The sequence below is a fragment of the Larus michahellis genome, chromosome 5, assembly GCF_964199755.1.
Source record: "Larus michahellis chromosome 5, bLarMic1.1, whole genome shotgun sequence".
NCBI lineage: Eukaryota > Metazoa > Chordata > Aves > Charadriiformes > Laridae > Larus > Larus michahellis.
In genome coordinates, this window is record NC_133900.1 from 34,307,600 (window position 1) to 34,323,833 (window position 16,234).

The 16,234-nt window shown below is 45.3% G+C and overlaps 1 protein-coding gene across 2 annotated transcripts in view; it reads left to right on the forward strand.

Annotated features, from left to right (window-relative positions):
• The window catches only part of UNC5C (unc-5 netrin receptor C), a 261,374-nt gene that overhangs the window by 198,825 nt on the left and 46,315 nt on the right, over positions 1 to 16,234 (forward strand). For both annotated transcript variants that reach the window (XM_074589517.1, XM_074589518.1), the window contains exons 4-5: positions 3,142 to 3,245; positions 15,349 to 15,529. In XM_074589517.1, the coding sequence (XP_074445618.1) occupies positions 3,142 to 3,245; positions 15,349 to 15,529 (285 nt within the window). The remainder of the gene's footprint in view (positions 1 to 3,141; positions 3,246 to 15,348; positions 15,530 to 16,234) is intronic.

Here is a 16,234-nt window from a genome sequence, read left to right on the forward strand (position 1 = left end):
TTGCTCAATAGTATCTAATGGCTCCTTTGAGAACATTACTGTCTATTATGTCAAGGCCCCAACTTAGTGTATTTTTAGTTTGTGGATTATTGACCTGCTGGAATCCAACGGCGCCGTTAAAACATCTGCACACAGGAAGGCTCCGCGGGCAGGGGGCAGCCGGGGCAGCCCAGGCCCCACAGGATTCGTCTCACCTGCCCCAGCCCCACTGCAGTGGTTCCCAGGGAAAAGGGGCTGTTTGTACCTAGCAATTCCAGCTGTTGATAATAAAGAGGTTAAAGTGGGTTTTTTTTACTGTTATTACACATTTCTAGACTAATGCTGTTTACTTTTGTACGCATTAGAATTTGGGGGTTTTTTCAAAGGCAAGTGCTTTGTGAGAGAGGTGATTATTGTGCGTGTGAGGCTCTGGAGAACTTCAGAGCTCTATTAATGTTTCAGGAAGGTAGGCAGGGCAGTAAATCAATGTGTCAAGGCAAAATCTCAGATTATTATCTATCTAATCTGCCTTTACTGTCTTCATTCCTCCATATCTGAACACCTGAAAGCCATTATTAATGTACTGCTTATTACTGTGCTTATATGCTTCTATTACCATTCTCATTTATCCTCAGCCGTGATATTAAAGCATGATACATCTGTTATAATTGTCTGCACCATGCACGTATGTGTACCTGATAGATGCACTAGGGTATACCTGATGTGGAGGTAATTCTTTTCCTTTGGAAATACCTGTGGGATGAGCAATAATATGATCATATGGGTACTGCTTGCAATATTTGCTAATTTAAAGCAAACTGCATCAACCTGGCATTATTTGTGCCCAGGATACCTATCAAGCCCACAGAATGCGTGAGGAGCTTGGGCCAAAGGAAGCATGTCACATCCCAAGAAACCCACCAGCTCCTGAAAGAGCTGCTGGTCTCTATGTTTAACATGCAGAAGTACAGCAAGCCAAAACTCAGCGTTGTGCCCTCGGAATGACTCCCACCCACAGGGCACCTGGAGGGTTTTGGGTTTACTCAAATTAAGCTGTACAACCCAAATGTCCCCTGATTTGCCTCTCGGAGAGAGTGGGATGAAGCTGGTGGGCTTGTGATGCTGGAGCTATGGACAGGCATCGGAGACTGACCTAATCTGGTCAGTTGTCTTGTTGTGGTCGCTCTCACATGAATGAGCCTCACTAGCCTGGAATAACTCCAGTGTGACATCCTTAGAAATTATTACTTCCAGATGTTTGCTTTGCCATAAGTTACCCAGTGTTGTAGGTTAAAGCCCCCTTCATCAACAACTGAGGTTAAAATGGAGGGTTTTGTAGTGAGGTACCTCTGACATTGGCACGTGCTTCCTTTCAGCAGAGGGTAACCCCCAAACAAGCAGACAGTTGGAGGCAATAATGTCTTATATTGCCACAGTAGGAGCTGCCAAAGCTTATCTTTCTGTGCCCTGAACTGTGGCGATAAATGTTGACCCATCAGAGGGGCTCTCAGCGTCCCTGCCCTGTGTGCCGGAGGGAGCAGGAATGCCAGAGGTGGGGAGGGACTGGGGTTTGGAGTCACTCCTCTAGTGCCTGCGGTGCAGGGAAGGAACAGAGATGCCTTAGTTTCACTAGGGAAGTGCATGGGTTTGAGGACATTAAAAGTTTGCCATGTAATAAGTTAAAATCAGCATCTCCAGCTATGACAGAGCTTTTCCACAGGACAATTAGATTGACATTTAATTCCAGGTAGTTGAACAACTGACGTTTTCCCAGTGTTGGCTGAGATAGTGGGCTTGTGCTATCCAAAGGCGAGTTTCAGAGCAGCTGATTTTGAAGGCAGACGCCCCGTCCCTTTTCCATCCGTGCATTTGCCTGCCCCAGATTTTGCCTTGTGGTAGTGCTGATGCCGTTCCTGCTGGGGTCAGCTGTAAATCAGATCTTGGAGGTAATCTAGATGAAAAATAACCCTTTGGATGGTTTATTTGTAAACTGGTTCAATTCAGTGATCCGTTTTCCAGCACAGCTGCAGGTTATGGCTTCAAAATATGAAATACTTGGCTTTTAAATTGTTCCCATATGACTTGTTTCCAATACGACACAAGTATTTGTGCAACCTCGCCTTGAGCTGGCATAGGGAACTTGTCTGACTTCAGAACAAAAAGTAAAATAAAAGTAACTTCTTTGCAAGGTTGTTTTTTTTTTTAAAGTCAGGCCAGCTCGCCGATATGGCCTCAGACGTGGCCCTGCGTCCATTTGCAGCAGAAGCTGGCAGCAGGGAGAAATATCCCCAGTTGCTACTGGGGCTGAATGCTCGGTTCTCCGAAACCCCGTCCTCCCTGGCACAGCGGAGAGGGGGCCGGACCATGGCAAGCCAGTGGTGAGGAGGGAACTTCTCAAGTCCATTTTTACTCCCAACGCAAAGATATTACCGAAGCATACAAAAAAGCCGGAGTGCACAGCTGCCTAGGATGATGAAGGGGTCCAACATTTGGAGGTGCATTGAATGCCCTTTCTGCCTGCCACATTTCTGTGGGGCTGTGCCAGGATCCAAGCATAGTTCAGCTCCAGATTACTACTACTGCTACTACTACGACTACTACTATTATTGTTATCATTATTATTACTGTTATTATCTACTTAGTGCTACAGGGATAATGATAAAGTGAAGACACATTAGGTAAAGCTGTAAAGTTAATGCTTAGAAACTAACAGTACATCAAATCGCAGCACGAACACTTGCATCCCTGAGTTTAAGGCTTATGTGCTTTAGTTTTACAGGTTTATTTAATTTTCCATAACTTTCTTTAGTACTTCACTGGCATCATTTACCAAACATAAATTGTCTGAAGAAGGGACTTGTTTCACTTTTTGTTCTGTGTCTGAACATGACCTTCCACAGTGAGGCCTTCGATCCTCGCTGGGTTCACATGCTGTACCACAATATAAATAATAAATCCACTATGAAACCTTTGACAGCTTAATGTTGGAATGAAGTGAAAACACATCCCAGTTTTTAAGTGCTTCAATTTACAGGGAGAAAAAATGCTATTTTCTCTGTTTAGAAAGATCCCTCACATTTATGCAGTATGGCAATCAAATGTAATTTATACAACCAGCTCTTAATACTACTAATTCTTTTTCTTCTCCTTCTCCCTCCCCAGATCTCCGGAAAACTTTCGAGCAGGAGCCCTTGGGGAAAGAAGTGTCCCTGGAGCAAGAGGTCCTGCTCCAGTGCCGTCCGCCCGAAGGCATCCCAGTAGCCGAGGTGAGCACCAACAGCAGTGTCCTGGCACTTGGACATCCTGACTAAGGCCTCGTTGGTGGCTAATGACGCAGTGAGTTAGGGCATGGCGTGATGAATGGGTGGTAACGGAGAGCTGACTGACTGCTGCTGGTAGACAAGATTGATTGGGAACTGATTAATGGCTTTGGATTGTGGTGCCTTGCTGGGCAGAGCTGCGGGCGGTTTGGTTTCAGTTTTTTCTTCCCTTTCAAAAAATCACAGTAATATTTGGCATCCAAAGAATACATAGCTGGCGGAGCATATTAATATCAGCCTACTGTCTTTCCTTTACCTTTTAAAGAAAAAAAGCATTCCACTTATTCTGAGAGGCACCTTTCAAGCATAGTATAAAGTTGTTTTAATTTTTAGTTTGATAGATTATAATTCCCTCATGCTTGTGCACATGCTTTGTGTGTGCGCCAGCCGGCCAGCTTGGCATAGGAGGATGTACCGTGGTCCAGTACAGGCTCCCAGGGGAAGCTGCATGACGTGGGAACAAGTAGGGTATGTGTCTGCCTAATAATCTATCTTCAGGGGCTTAATCTAGTTTTCCTGCTGGCATTTAAGTAAACCCGGAGTGGGTAGCCTGCCCTGCCCCTGGCAGGAGCAAGCCGACCCTTCAGCAAACTCTGTACCCCCCACAGCAGCGGGTGCCCCTGTGAGCAGGAGCTTGCCTAAGTGCAGTGGTGGCTCCAGCTTCAGACTCATTGCTCACGGGAGGGGGGTCTCTGAGTCACAGGGGGGGGCCTCTGAAATCCTAAATCCGCTGCGGCTGTTAAGAGAAAAATTGATTGTTAATGACGGTAATTCCCCTATCTGAATTCTCCTCGGTTTTCCTCTGCCACGCACAGAAGAAACAGTTGCCAATTTGCATTAGGGTAAGTTAGGCTGTCATGGCTAAGTAGCAAAGTGGTTGTCACTCAGCGCTGATGACTGATTTCTCAGGAGATGAAGCTTAAAGTGTTACCTCCCAATCTAACCCAAGTTTAGATTTAATCAGAATTGCAGAAACGTGTCCACAAACATCAGAAGGAATAATTAGCACAGAAGATTTTTCCCATTTTCCTTTTCCGTAGGCTGTTTTCTTTCCCTGTTAAGATCCCCAAAACTGTAAAGAGCATTTAGGTCTGCCAAGCCAGCTTGTTGACAACTGTAATATTAATCAGTTGGTTTTCCTCAGGAATTTAGCAGCCACTTTTTGTTTTCTTTTCTGATGCTTCTTTGCATCAAATCAACTTGCCGTTGTGCCATGACAAGAGTGTTTGCCATGGGATATGTTGTTCTGGAAGTGCAGGGTAGTACTGGGGAACTTCATTACCTTTGCTAGAAACAGAGATTGGTGGTGTTGGGTAGTTTGTTTGAATGCAATGTTACAAGCACCTCTGAAATTTCAGCAGCCAGTCTGGTTATTCCCTCGGGAAGGTCTGTAATGCCCAGTTGGGCAGCTGAGACCCAAACAGCATGATTTAACATCATGCGTGGAAGTGATCTCTGAAAAGATCCTCTGTGAGCCGCTGTCATAATAATTGCGCTTTTTCCTGCCTTCTAGTATCCTGGCTCACTCTGTCAATAGCCGAGATTCATGACTGTACATTAACTGGCTCTGAATCTTATTTGTACCGTGGTCAGGGCAGACACCAATTAACACTTGGCAGGCTCAGAAATCGTATACTCCCCATCTGACATTCAAAAGAACCGTTCTCAATGTTGGTTTTTTTTCCTCTCCTGACTTTTGAAGTCAGAAGGAGATCAAACACCCAGATTGGACAGCCGCCTAATACAGCCTCTTTGCAGATTCTTTCCAACACTATTAAAAGAACAAAGACCTGAACACTAATGAATATGAATACCTTAATGTGACACTTTATTACAGCCACTTGCTGAAGCTGGTAAGATAAATTTAAAAAAATGGAAAGATGAAAGGTAACTTGGTGGGTTGAAGGATTACATGATTATTTTAATTTAGAGATGAATAGGTTCTTTGTTTAAGACTTTGTTTATTTGTTCGGAGAAGTTTCTGATGTGATGGTGCAGGTAACTAAGTAAGAGAGAACTTGGGAGAAGGCAGGCAGCAGGCTAAGGCTTTTTTCCATCTTTTTGAAAAGCTGCTTTGATTCTGAGTAGGGTAATGCATATGCTGCAGCTGTGAGCAGCATTTCCAAATGCTTTGGTGAGCGTGTACCCCAGACTCTTCCCACTCTGGGCACTGTGTTTGGTTTTGGTTTTCTTTTCCACCTGTTGCCTTCTAAAGTAGTCACTGGCTTTAACACCAAAACAGAGGAAGAAAAGCTTATGCTGTGAAACTGTACAAAATACACATTCAGTGTAATGTAGTGCTGGAATCCAGAGTCCCAGAGCCTTCTCCTTGCTTTTTCTCTTTGATTTTATTCTCCCCCTTCATTTTTTCCCCCCCTGATATTTCAAAGTGGTGTGAACAGCCACGCTCAGGGATACATTCTGTCCTCTTTTCAGTAGCTGGGGAATTTAGTCTTATAATTCCCAGCCTATTTAATTGCAATTAACTCTGTCAAGCTCTTATGGATCAATGCTAGAGCAGATCTTACTATTATTGAAAAGCTGAGCCACATAGCAGCATACAGCTGCTCCGGAGGGCAAGAAGGAAAGAGACAGAGGTGGGCAGGCAAAGCTTCTAAAGCAGCACTTACCAGTCCCTCAGATCCACTAGGACATGATGAGCACTAGAGTAGGCTCAGATCACAGCCACTGAAAAAAAAGCCCAAGATCCAAATAAAAGAAAGTATGTTAAAATACAGCAGTCTCATGGCCTGAGGTCAAATCCAAGTACGTCTTGCTTGTTCACTTGGGACCAAGTAAGGACCAAGGGTTTGCTTGGTCTCTGGGAAAAGCAGATCAGCTTCTCTGCAGCCATATGCTTTTGCCCACCAGCCGTAACCAGTGTCAATGCCAGCTGCACCGTGGCATGCCTCCCCATTCCCAGTTTTATAGTTAATATCAAGCTGAACCTACCTACAAGTTCTGAAACACCTGGAGTACTGTGTGGAGCCCTGGAGTCCTCAGTACAAGAAGGACATGGACCTGTTGGAATGGGTCCAGCGGAGGGCCACGAAGATGATCAGAGGGCTAGAGCTGGATGGGGCTTTGAGCAGCCTGGTCTAGTGGGAGGTGTCCCTGCCCATGGCAGGGGGCTTGGAACTAGATGATCTTTAAGGTCCCTTCCAACACGAACCATTCTATGATTCCTATAGGTGGCCCAGGCAAGCAGCAGAAGGAGCAGCGCAGGTGCTGTCACACTGAGGTTTCCACACATAGCTGAGGGGTGAAGGGGCAAACTCAAATATGAAAAAAGAAAAAAAAAAGGAATGGACATAAAATCAAACAACACCCTGCCCGATGTCCATGCTTCCCTGCCTTCCGCTTTTCCTCAACTGGGAGGAATAGGATAAGGCAGTGGGATAAGCAGTCTGACCTGCCAGAGTTGGCAGGAGCTGGCGGTGCTCTGTGGAGATCAGACAGTTCCCTGGTGTTGTCAGAAACATCTCTTTCAGTTCCACTCTCTTCTGTGTGTGCGTTTTTTCAAGCCTAACCTGAGAAGGCAGGAAAGGTCCCATTCTCCAACGCTCCAACAGTAATGGCAGAGTTATTAGCAATTAACCCCTTAGCTCATTTAATTTGTTCTTTGAAAGATGCCAGCATCATATTGCACATGATCAAATATAATTAGAGACACCGAATCACATCAAATTAGCTCATTGTGATAGGTTGTAGATCAAAACATCAGTGAGATGTAAGATTGGTTAATATGCCGTAAGCTTCCAGATGAACTTTTGCATTGAAATGTGTAATTTGTGGCACCTTTAACAGGGGGATAGTTGCTTCTTTAATTATAATTGAGGTGTTTCACCAAATAGTTTAATTACAAAACAGGGTACAACATACAGTTTGCTGACCCAGTTGCATTTTAAACTGGACAGGATATTTATCCACATTCATGGTTTTAAATAGAAACTAGAGCAAGGGGAAAAGCATCCCTGAGTCAAGAGGCAGAAAAGGGTGTTTTGCCGAGTCAAGATGACTGGTGACACAGACTTTATCCAGCTGCTCTTGTGCGGGCAAAAGCTGATGGAAGCTGGGGACTTCTCCAAATAGGCAGCATCAGGTGGCTGCTCTATCTAATTGATTATTAATACGACCACTGTTTGCTTTGTTTCATGAGAGCCACTTATGTTTTGCAGCAATTATCCCTTAATTGGGAGTTCATGTGTATGCATTTCCATGCAGGTGTGTGTCACTGAGGCAGTGGTTTATATTCCCAGCAGGAAAGTGGGCTCTAAAAGAGGGGACTAAAGGAGTTTGTGGCCACAAATGCTAATTAGCTGGGAAATGATACTGTCCTTTGCAGTGCCTCGCAACATACAGCAGAACTGCCTTTGGCTGTCAATGGGAGGAAGAGCAGGGAGGGGGAGGCAGGTTTGTGTGCAGAAAGAGCACAGCCTAAAAAGAATGAGGACCACCCATTCATTTTGCCCTGGAGAGCCATTGGGTAAGGTCTGGCAGTGCAGGCCTGTCCTCCTCCAAAAGGATAAATCTCCCTGCAATCGTAAGTGTCCAGTCCCGTATATTTCTCTTCTTTTTTACACACTTTTTACACCTGAGGCTAGTGGTGGATGGTCAGGGCACTCTTTTGAGAAGTGAGAGAAGTGGGTTACAACCCCCTGCTTGAGGACAGGGCGTGCATTTGGATCTCATGCTTCCCTGGGAAATATGCTGACAAATGGCATATTAGGTGGCCTTTTTTTACACTTCCTACCAGTTTGTTTCCACCGTGAAGAAACCTGTGTGCATCTCTTCTTGCAAGACCGAGTTTTTTTAAACCTGATTTTTCTATGGGATCTGGTGTCGTGGGCGGAGTGAATACCCACAGAAATCCCACATCTACCCCTATAGTTTTCCTTTCTAGAGAACTTCTGTTGATGCCGATGTAAGTGAGGGCAGAGTGTGCTCCTAAGTGAATCAAGTTGCTGTATGATTGGCACAGGCAAGGATGATCTGTGGGACTGGAGAATGGTCAGGTTTCTAGTTCCTCCATAAAATACTACAATGAGAGGTTTTCTACAAGAGCAGTGACATGAACCCTGCTAGCTTATCCTCTCTACAGCTTGCTTTTTGCAGCAAAAATGGCTCTGAGATGCTGGTTTAGCTAGCACAAACTCTCTCTCCTCTTCATGATGTACTCAGAAAGAGCAGCCTTTCACCTTACACATATTTTTGAAAGATATGCTGTGTGGGAAGCAGCTTTGTGCTGCATTTTTTGATGAGGTAGAAGAGCGTACCTCCCAGCTTTCCCCTTAGAGAAGATAGCTTCTCATCCTGGAGGTACTATTCTGTAAGCCTACAAGATTAGTCCATCAGGTCCTACTTTAACACTAACTGATTCTTGTTCCCTTTAGCCAACAGGCCTCTTAGCACCTGAAGTGCGAGAGTTACCTCTGGCAGGGGCTTGCAGAGCTCCCGGTTCTTACCAGCATCCTCAGTCACCCGGAGATAGCATTTGCCTTGGTCACTTCCTTTGGCAGTAACTTCTTCAGATACCGTGCTCACCTTAGGCGTGAAGAATTATGACGCTCCCGTGTTTTAAATGAGGTGTTTCCAAAATACGGTCTGCGGAACACATGCCAGCTGTCACTCAGAAGTCATCTGGTCAGGTTTTGCTGGATTTTGCTCAGGAATTTCCATGTGCCTGTAGAACTGATGCTTTTCTTTCACTGAAAAGTGTAACCTGGACAAAATCCCGCATATTTTAGAACTGGTAGTAGGAGTTGTCCATACGACAACAGGCACGATGCCAGTTTCAGGGAGAACAGGAAAGGGACCATCCTCAGGGACTGCATCCACCACCCAACATCCTGTTCCTTTATTGAACTAAATGATCTTGAAAAGCGTATAGCTCTGTGCTGTGAAGAAAGAGGCCAACTATCTATCCATCAGTCCAGAGAACCTCAGATGTCACATTGGTAACCCATTTAGAGCTATTTTCAAACAGACCCCTCCCAGTTGCTTTGGGGATCGGGGAGTCCACATGCCCATGTGGTGCTGAAAAGGTCAACCAACACGTGGGACCTCCGTTCTGCACCCTTTTTTCAAGCAGGAAAGGGAGCCCAGCAACTCCTGGTGGCCACATGGCAGCCACTGTGGTTTTTGGTTAATGATGCCGTGATCTGTATTTGAATTTGACACTCTATGAAACAAAGTTCTCCATCTGCTACTACCTGAGCCATGCAGTCCACCTCGGCCTTTGAAGTTTCTTCTGTGAGGTTGCACTTCCCCGTTGTGCATAAAGCAAAGCTGTAATGGGGCCAGAGACATCCAGCAGCTGTATGTACACTCTGTGTAGATTTTAGTACTAAGCAGAAAGCTGGATATATGTGCAATTAAGGAAGTGCTTCCACAGCAGGAACACAAATTCCCCTTATTGGCAGCAGAAGCACAGTAGCAACAACTGAACAAAATGTCACGATGGTTTGCATTTGCTGTCTCATTCTCAATATGTGTTTTGCAGTCTCTCATAGCTGTAGTTTCATCCTCTTTGGAGACCACACTTTTTTCTCTCTCTCCTTTTTTTTTTTTTTTTTTTTTTACTCTTAAGCAGGTTCAAAATCTATTTCCAGCAAGTAGTGGGCAGAGGACATCCTCTCCAGTGGGCAGTTGCTGGGATGAAAGTGTACAGTTGAAACCAAATCCAAAAATCAAATAACGTTCTTGAAAGAGGCACTCAAGTCTCAAGGTACCTGAAATAGCTGCTGGCTCAATAGCCTGTATGAAAGCTGCTAAAGTTTTCTCAGTCTCACCTGGGTGGCTTGTACTGTGTCCAAATCAGTAGTTAGCTTCACAGACGTTTCATTCTTGCTGGCACGTGTATGTGTGAACTTAGTATAAATGTGGGATGGGATGCCTGTCTGTTGTTACAATTCAGGTGAAGCAGGGGAGCTGTGATTTCCCTGTGGCTGTTGGGGGTGATGTGAGTTCAGCAGGGACTGCGGGAAGGCAAGCGGTGCCATTGTGACTGGTCCATATGGCTGCAGAGAACTCCAGCGGCAACAGCAGCATGGTTGGGAGACCAGATGGAAAGTGATCCTGCCATATCGGCCAGGCTCGGGGAAGGCAGGGATGCGGTCGTCTTGCCTCCCAGAATCCTAAATCACCTTTTATTGAGGCGAATCTCTCACTCGCATCTTCTTTTTTTCTGGAGAATTGCACTCGGGCACCAGAGGGCTTTGCCTGTGTCTAGGGGAGCGGAAAACTTGCTATTTTCATGCTCTCTGCTCTGAAGATGACTCCAGGACAGGTTGGTGCAGAGGAGGCAATGAGAGACCAGGATCCAGAACTCGCACCTTGCTGACTTTCCTCTTGAGATTGCGAGAGGTGTAAGGAATAACTGATACGATCAGGAGGGAAGGATCTAGATGATCCCTTGTATCCCTTTTCCATTCCTGGGTTTCTTTTGGAGCAGATGTGCTTCTGCTCTACCAGTTTCTAAAACAGTCACGCATACGCAAGTGTGCCAAGAGACTTAAGTGTCGAGTAATGCTAGTAACTTGGTATGGCTAAATTTGTGTCAGCAATTATCTTCCGTAATAGGTTTTCCTGCATATGTAATGGCTTGTGTGATTTATGTTCCCTGTGTTCGTTTAGTCTGCACAGAAGCCTGGCCCGGCTTTGCAAGTCTCGGTCTCTGCGTGTGCTGCCTTATTTCAGGCTGCTGCTGGAAACGTCCTGAGGCAGCTCGGCTCTGGCTGCGGCTCGGAGGTGTAGCTGGGGCAGTGATTGCCGGTTTTCTCTTCTTGCTGATGGTCTCGCTTTTCATGTTGGGTGGTGTGTGGCAGGTTCCCTCTGTTAATTAGAACAAATGTGCCAATTATGTTAATGTATCTCCCGATACCAATCAGCGAATAATTAGAGACAACACATCTGTCTCTCACTGGGGAGCGGGATGACAGAAAAGATGCTAAGAGATACATTGCTCTGAATTCCAGCCGCCTCGGAACGTGCACTTCCTCAGCCGGTCGCGGGGGCAGCTGAGTCTCGTGACAGGCTTGCCAGCGCGTTAGCAGCACTGGACGTGTAGATCCAGCACAGCTGGCAGGAGCCCTGTGCCTCACTGCTCTGAAAATTACATCCAGAAGACTAAGGAGCTCTGGCCAAAAACTGACTGACTTCGGGTGTGCTCCACATTCTCAGCATCCGCAGTCGCTGTGAGTCAGGATTTCATTCGGTGCGCTCACACCTTTCTCTTGTTTGTCATTTTGCAAACATAAATACAATATATAACATATGCAACATACAATATATAACAAAAATACCTTCTTGAGTAGAAAACTAAAAAAAAGAAATGGGAATTTCATGCCTGCTTTGTTCTGGGGGCTGGTATGTAAAAAAACACATTTGCATGTTGTTGTAATATTCCATAGCTGTCATCTCCACAAGGGAACACTTACACCATCCTTCATGGAAGTATTGTTGCCAATTAAATGATTTCTGTTATGATAAGGAAAAACTGATGCTCAGGCTTTTTCTATGTATATGCACAACCATCCATACATTTATCAATAACAGTTGGAGGGATGGGCCTGGTTTAGTTGAATAAATAGATCTAGGTGCCTGTTCAAGAATTGTTGTGACTATAGCCAGTAAATATACATCCTCAATATTTTAGGCAAAAGCAAACATCTACTCTAGAAACATCTTCTCCAGAGAACTGAAAAATGGAGCCATGAGGGCTTGGTTTGGTACGACCCTGAGGAAAGGCATCTTGTCCACTTCGAAATGCCCAGGGGTATCCTGCTGCCCCTCTGTCTGCTTGCCCAGAAGGCTGCAGGTTTCTGGCATATAAATGTCCGGTGCCTCATCTGCCAGCCTTGTTGTGAGCACGGCGGTTTCCCCAAGGCACCAGTCACCATTATTCAGGCAACGGAATTAAATTCAGGATAAGTTTCTGCATTGACTGGATTAACAGCCTGCTTCAGCAAGGGGGCTGCGCCTTGGGGAATGACATGGCATCAAAAGAAATCGTTGCTTTTAACTTCTGTAATAACAGTTTGCATACTTGTCATTCATAAATCACACTGTCTTGTTCCGCTTTCTTCTCTTCTCTTTTGCATTTGACACCTGTTCTTTTCCTACTTACGTGACAGAACACCCCTGCTCCCACCTATTCTGGTTACCTCAAAAAAAAACAAATCTGAGGTTTGGAGGTGCTGAGCACTGCGGTCATCCGCACCAGAAAAAAAAGAGGCCATTAGTAACTGAAAATAAGTATCAACAAAAGTCCTTTTTACATGTAGTACTGTGTTTAATTAGTTATCCTTTGTACAAGGACCGAGGGAGGAAACGCATCCACAAGAGAGGTGTGCTCTTTTTTGTGTTGCTCTACCGATGGCTAAGATGTATATGTAAGGAGACTGCTGTCTCTTGTCAAATTCTCCATCGGTTCCCTTCAGAACTGGTGATGTTATCACTTGCTACATGAACAGACTCATGACATCATAAAAACCTGGATGCCAGAAGATGACCAAATCAGATATATTAAAGAAGTATCTTGTAAGAGAGTTGGGGTTTAGACACGTACACACAGTACCGATGTACTGGCAAAACAGATTTTTTTCAGAAAAAAAGACATCCTGTTATTCTGCACACTTGATGTTTTGTTGTTAGAAAATTCTCTGAGCCATTAGGTGAAAAGGATCTTTTTCCTAGGAGATTTGATGAAGAGCCAGAGGCAGTATACTGAATTATACAGAGTATCTCTTTTTTTCTGATATTGGCAACTCCTGTTTTCATATCATCTTCAGTGTTTTTGCAGGGATGAAAGGGAATTTAATGCTCACAGCTTTAATTTTGTCTAATCAACTGAGACCCAAACTGAGGATGTATGTGTGCGTTTTTGTGGAGAGAGGGAGTGTTGCACAGTACTGGAAAAAGGGAACCGCGTGGAGCCCTGCATAGTGCCGAGGACTGATCACGTATGGGCTTGGATGGGCATACCAGAAACATTTTGGATGAGCCTTAGACCGTGGGATGACCATAATTCTGTCCTCACTGACATCCCAATGTCCTCGGTGTGCAGAGCACAGGAAAAGTACAGGTGATTTGAAGGAGCCACACAGCTGTGGCAGCATGTGTACTATCTCTTAGAGTCCCAACACAGGTCTTTTCATCATCCCAGAAATACATAATGGTGTTAAAACCCAGGAAAGACATATTTTTGTGTGAGAGACGGGTTAAGTGGCAGCATACCACTGGAGGAGAGGTAGGTTCCTGGCTTGTTTTACAGTCTGGGATGCGTGCAGACTTGACCTGTAGCTGTGGAAGGAGCTGAATATTGCCATTGACTGAACAGGAATCTGTCTGTCTTGATTATACCCAGCACCTATTAGGACTGAAGAAAGGAGGAAGAACAATTTTAGTCGACCTGGCAAGGAAAACGAGGCTATCGACTAAGAGTGTGTGTCTTCCGTGGTAAAACATTAATGTTGTAGTGACAGAAACACAGCCTCCAAAGTTTTATTAAGTCTTTTTTTCTTCCTCCCCAGTTCCTTGCAGACACACGTATCCATTTCCACAGCCCTTTTTTGCACCACCAGTTTTAAGCTATAAAGTATCAATAGTTGTGAGGCTACCACATACTGCAGTGATCTGCTGTGGGAGAGGAGGATTTAAATCAAGCCTTCCTCAGGAGAGTGGCTTTATATTCGGTGAGGCATACATCTTTGGAAGCCGCTCACACCTGATGCACATCCACCCGAACTGGGGCAGGGGAGCTGGAGCTGCTAAGGATGGGGAGCGGGCAGTGGGCAGCTTGAATCCAAGCCCACATCCACCAGTGCTGGCCTTGCAGCCTTGGACCAGCTCTGTCTGGGAATGAATTGAGCCTTCTGTGTTTAACACCAGGAAGCCATCAGTTTTCTCCCCATGGCTTGGGACAGTCTGTATGGCTGTCTCAGGCGGGGAGCAGGTTCTCTGTTGGTTTTGGGGTATGTCGACGCTCGGGCAGTTCCTCAGATGTCTTTGGAAAAGTGAGGTCTTGGCAGTTAGCACCTCGCAGGTCCGGCGGGTTGATTGTATTTATGTTTTCCTTCCTTTAATTAAATCCTGGGCACAAGCTGAAGTGATCCAGTGACTTGAAGGCCCGGCTTTGATCCATCCAGGGCCCCAGTTCATGAGCATGCTCGGTTCAAATGAAAACAAGCTAGTGGGTTTGCAGCCAAATTATATTAGGGTGGCTCGCAGCAGTCAGATGGGTTATAGTAGGGTGTTTCTTTAGGAAGGCAATAAAGAGAACATTGTCTAGATTAAAAATCACATATGAAAATATTTTTCTGTGTAACCAAGGAAATTACGCTTTATTAAAATAAAATATAGCTTACATAAAGCAAAGGGAAAAATAAGCATTGATGTGCTTTGTGATTCCCCATTTCCTTGGTAACTGTCTCTATTTTGTTTAGTCGCGATTGCAGCAAAACAATAACATGCACGTACATGGAAGTGCATCTGTACTTAAAAAGATTGACGTGTTTGTAATTTGTTGGTGCGACCTACTCCGGTATAGGGCCTCATTGTGTTAGACCTAGGGCAGGTACATGCAAGGTTACTGCCTTATAAACTGCCTAGTTAGACAGGACGTACAAAAGAATGAGTGAGATCTCTGCTGTTGTAGGGTTTCTGATGTTGTAAGGGAATTTTCTGTTTGTAGATACGGTGCTAAGGTATCACCCCTTCCTTATCCCTTGCCTCAGACCCTGAAAGCATAGATCAGCTACTTTTCTCTGTACAATAGCTGGCAGCCTTTGAAAATGCATTGATATTTTCAAGGCAGGGCAGGTGGGAGGGAACGGGACCTGAAGGAGAGGGTAGGCATGGAGGGTGTTCTCCAGTGTTTCTGCGGTGGTGTTCTATTTCAGCTGGCAGCGTGCATCACGTGAGTCCTTTGTGATGTGCCTTCACTCCGAGCCCTTTCTGGGATGAGCAATGTAATCACAGATAGTGTGCCCATTGTGGTGTGACCTGGTGCTGACTCACTGCCTCTCCTCTGGCCCTTTGCAACCCCAAGGTGGAGTGGCTGAAGAACGAAGAGGTGATTGATCCCATGGAAGACAGAAATTTTTACATCACCATCGATCACAACCTGATCATCAAGCAAGCCCGGCTGTCTGACACAGCCAATTATACTTGTGTCGCCAAAAACATTGTGGCGAAAAGGAAAAGCACCACGGCAACTGTGATTGTCTATGGTAAGTGATGCCTTGTTCTGCTGCATGTGGATGGACGTGCACTCAAAGCGAGGGATGGGGCAGGAGGGGGATGCAAAATGCCTGTATGCAGCACTTACAATGGTCAGTGTCCAGGCTTGCAGCCATATGCGGGGACTTGCAGCCATGTGCAGGGACTGCAGGCAGTGTTCATTACTGAAAATACTCAGAAGTACAGGTCTGATGGCTTGGCTAATTGGTGACAGACAATGGCGTTAAAAGAGGAACAGGCACCTACACAAACAGCAGGTTGCCTCACTGAAGAGAAGGCGGCCGCTCCCCTTGCCATAGCATGTGCTGGCTGGAGGCAGCACGGAGCCACAAGGGCAATTCCTCCAGCAGGAACATCCAAGGCATTGTTTCTACCAACGCATTTCACTTTCTTAATGACATTTTTCAGAAAGAAGAGTAAAACCAAAAGGAAGTTTGTGCTTCCAGGTACTGGTAAGAGTGTCAGCTCAGCAGAATCATCCAGCTTCTTCCGTCTCTTTAAATAAGCTTATTTTTGGTGTCTACTACCAAAACATACTCTGGTGCCAGGGGCAGATTAGCAAAGCACTCTGAGGCTGCAGTTCGTAGGCACACAACCTAGCTTAAAAATAAACATCAGAGGAATACAAAGCATGGGATAACATCATTCTGTGTCTGCATCCGCAGCCCTGATCTAATATTGAGGTTGGCCGTGCT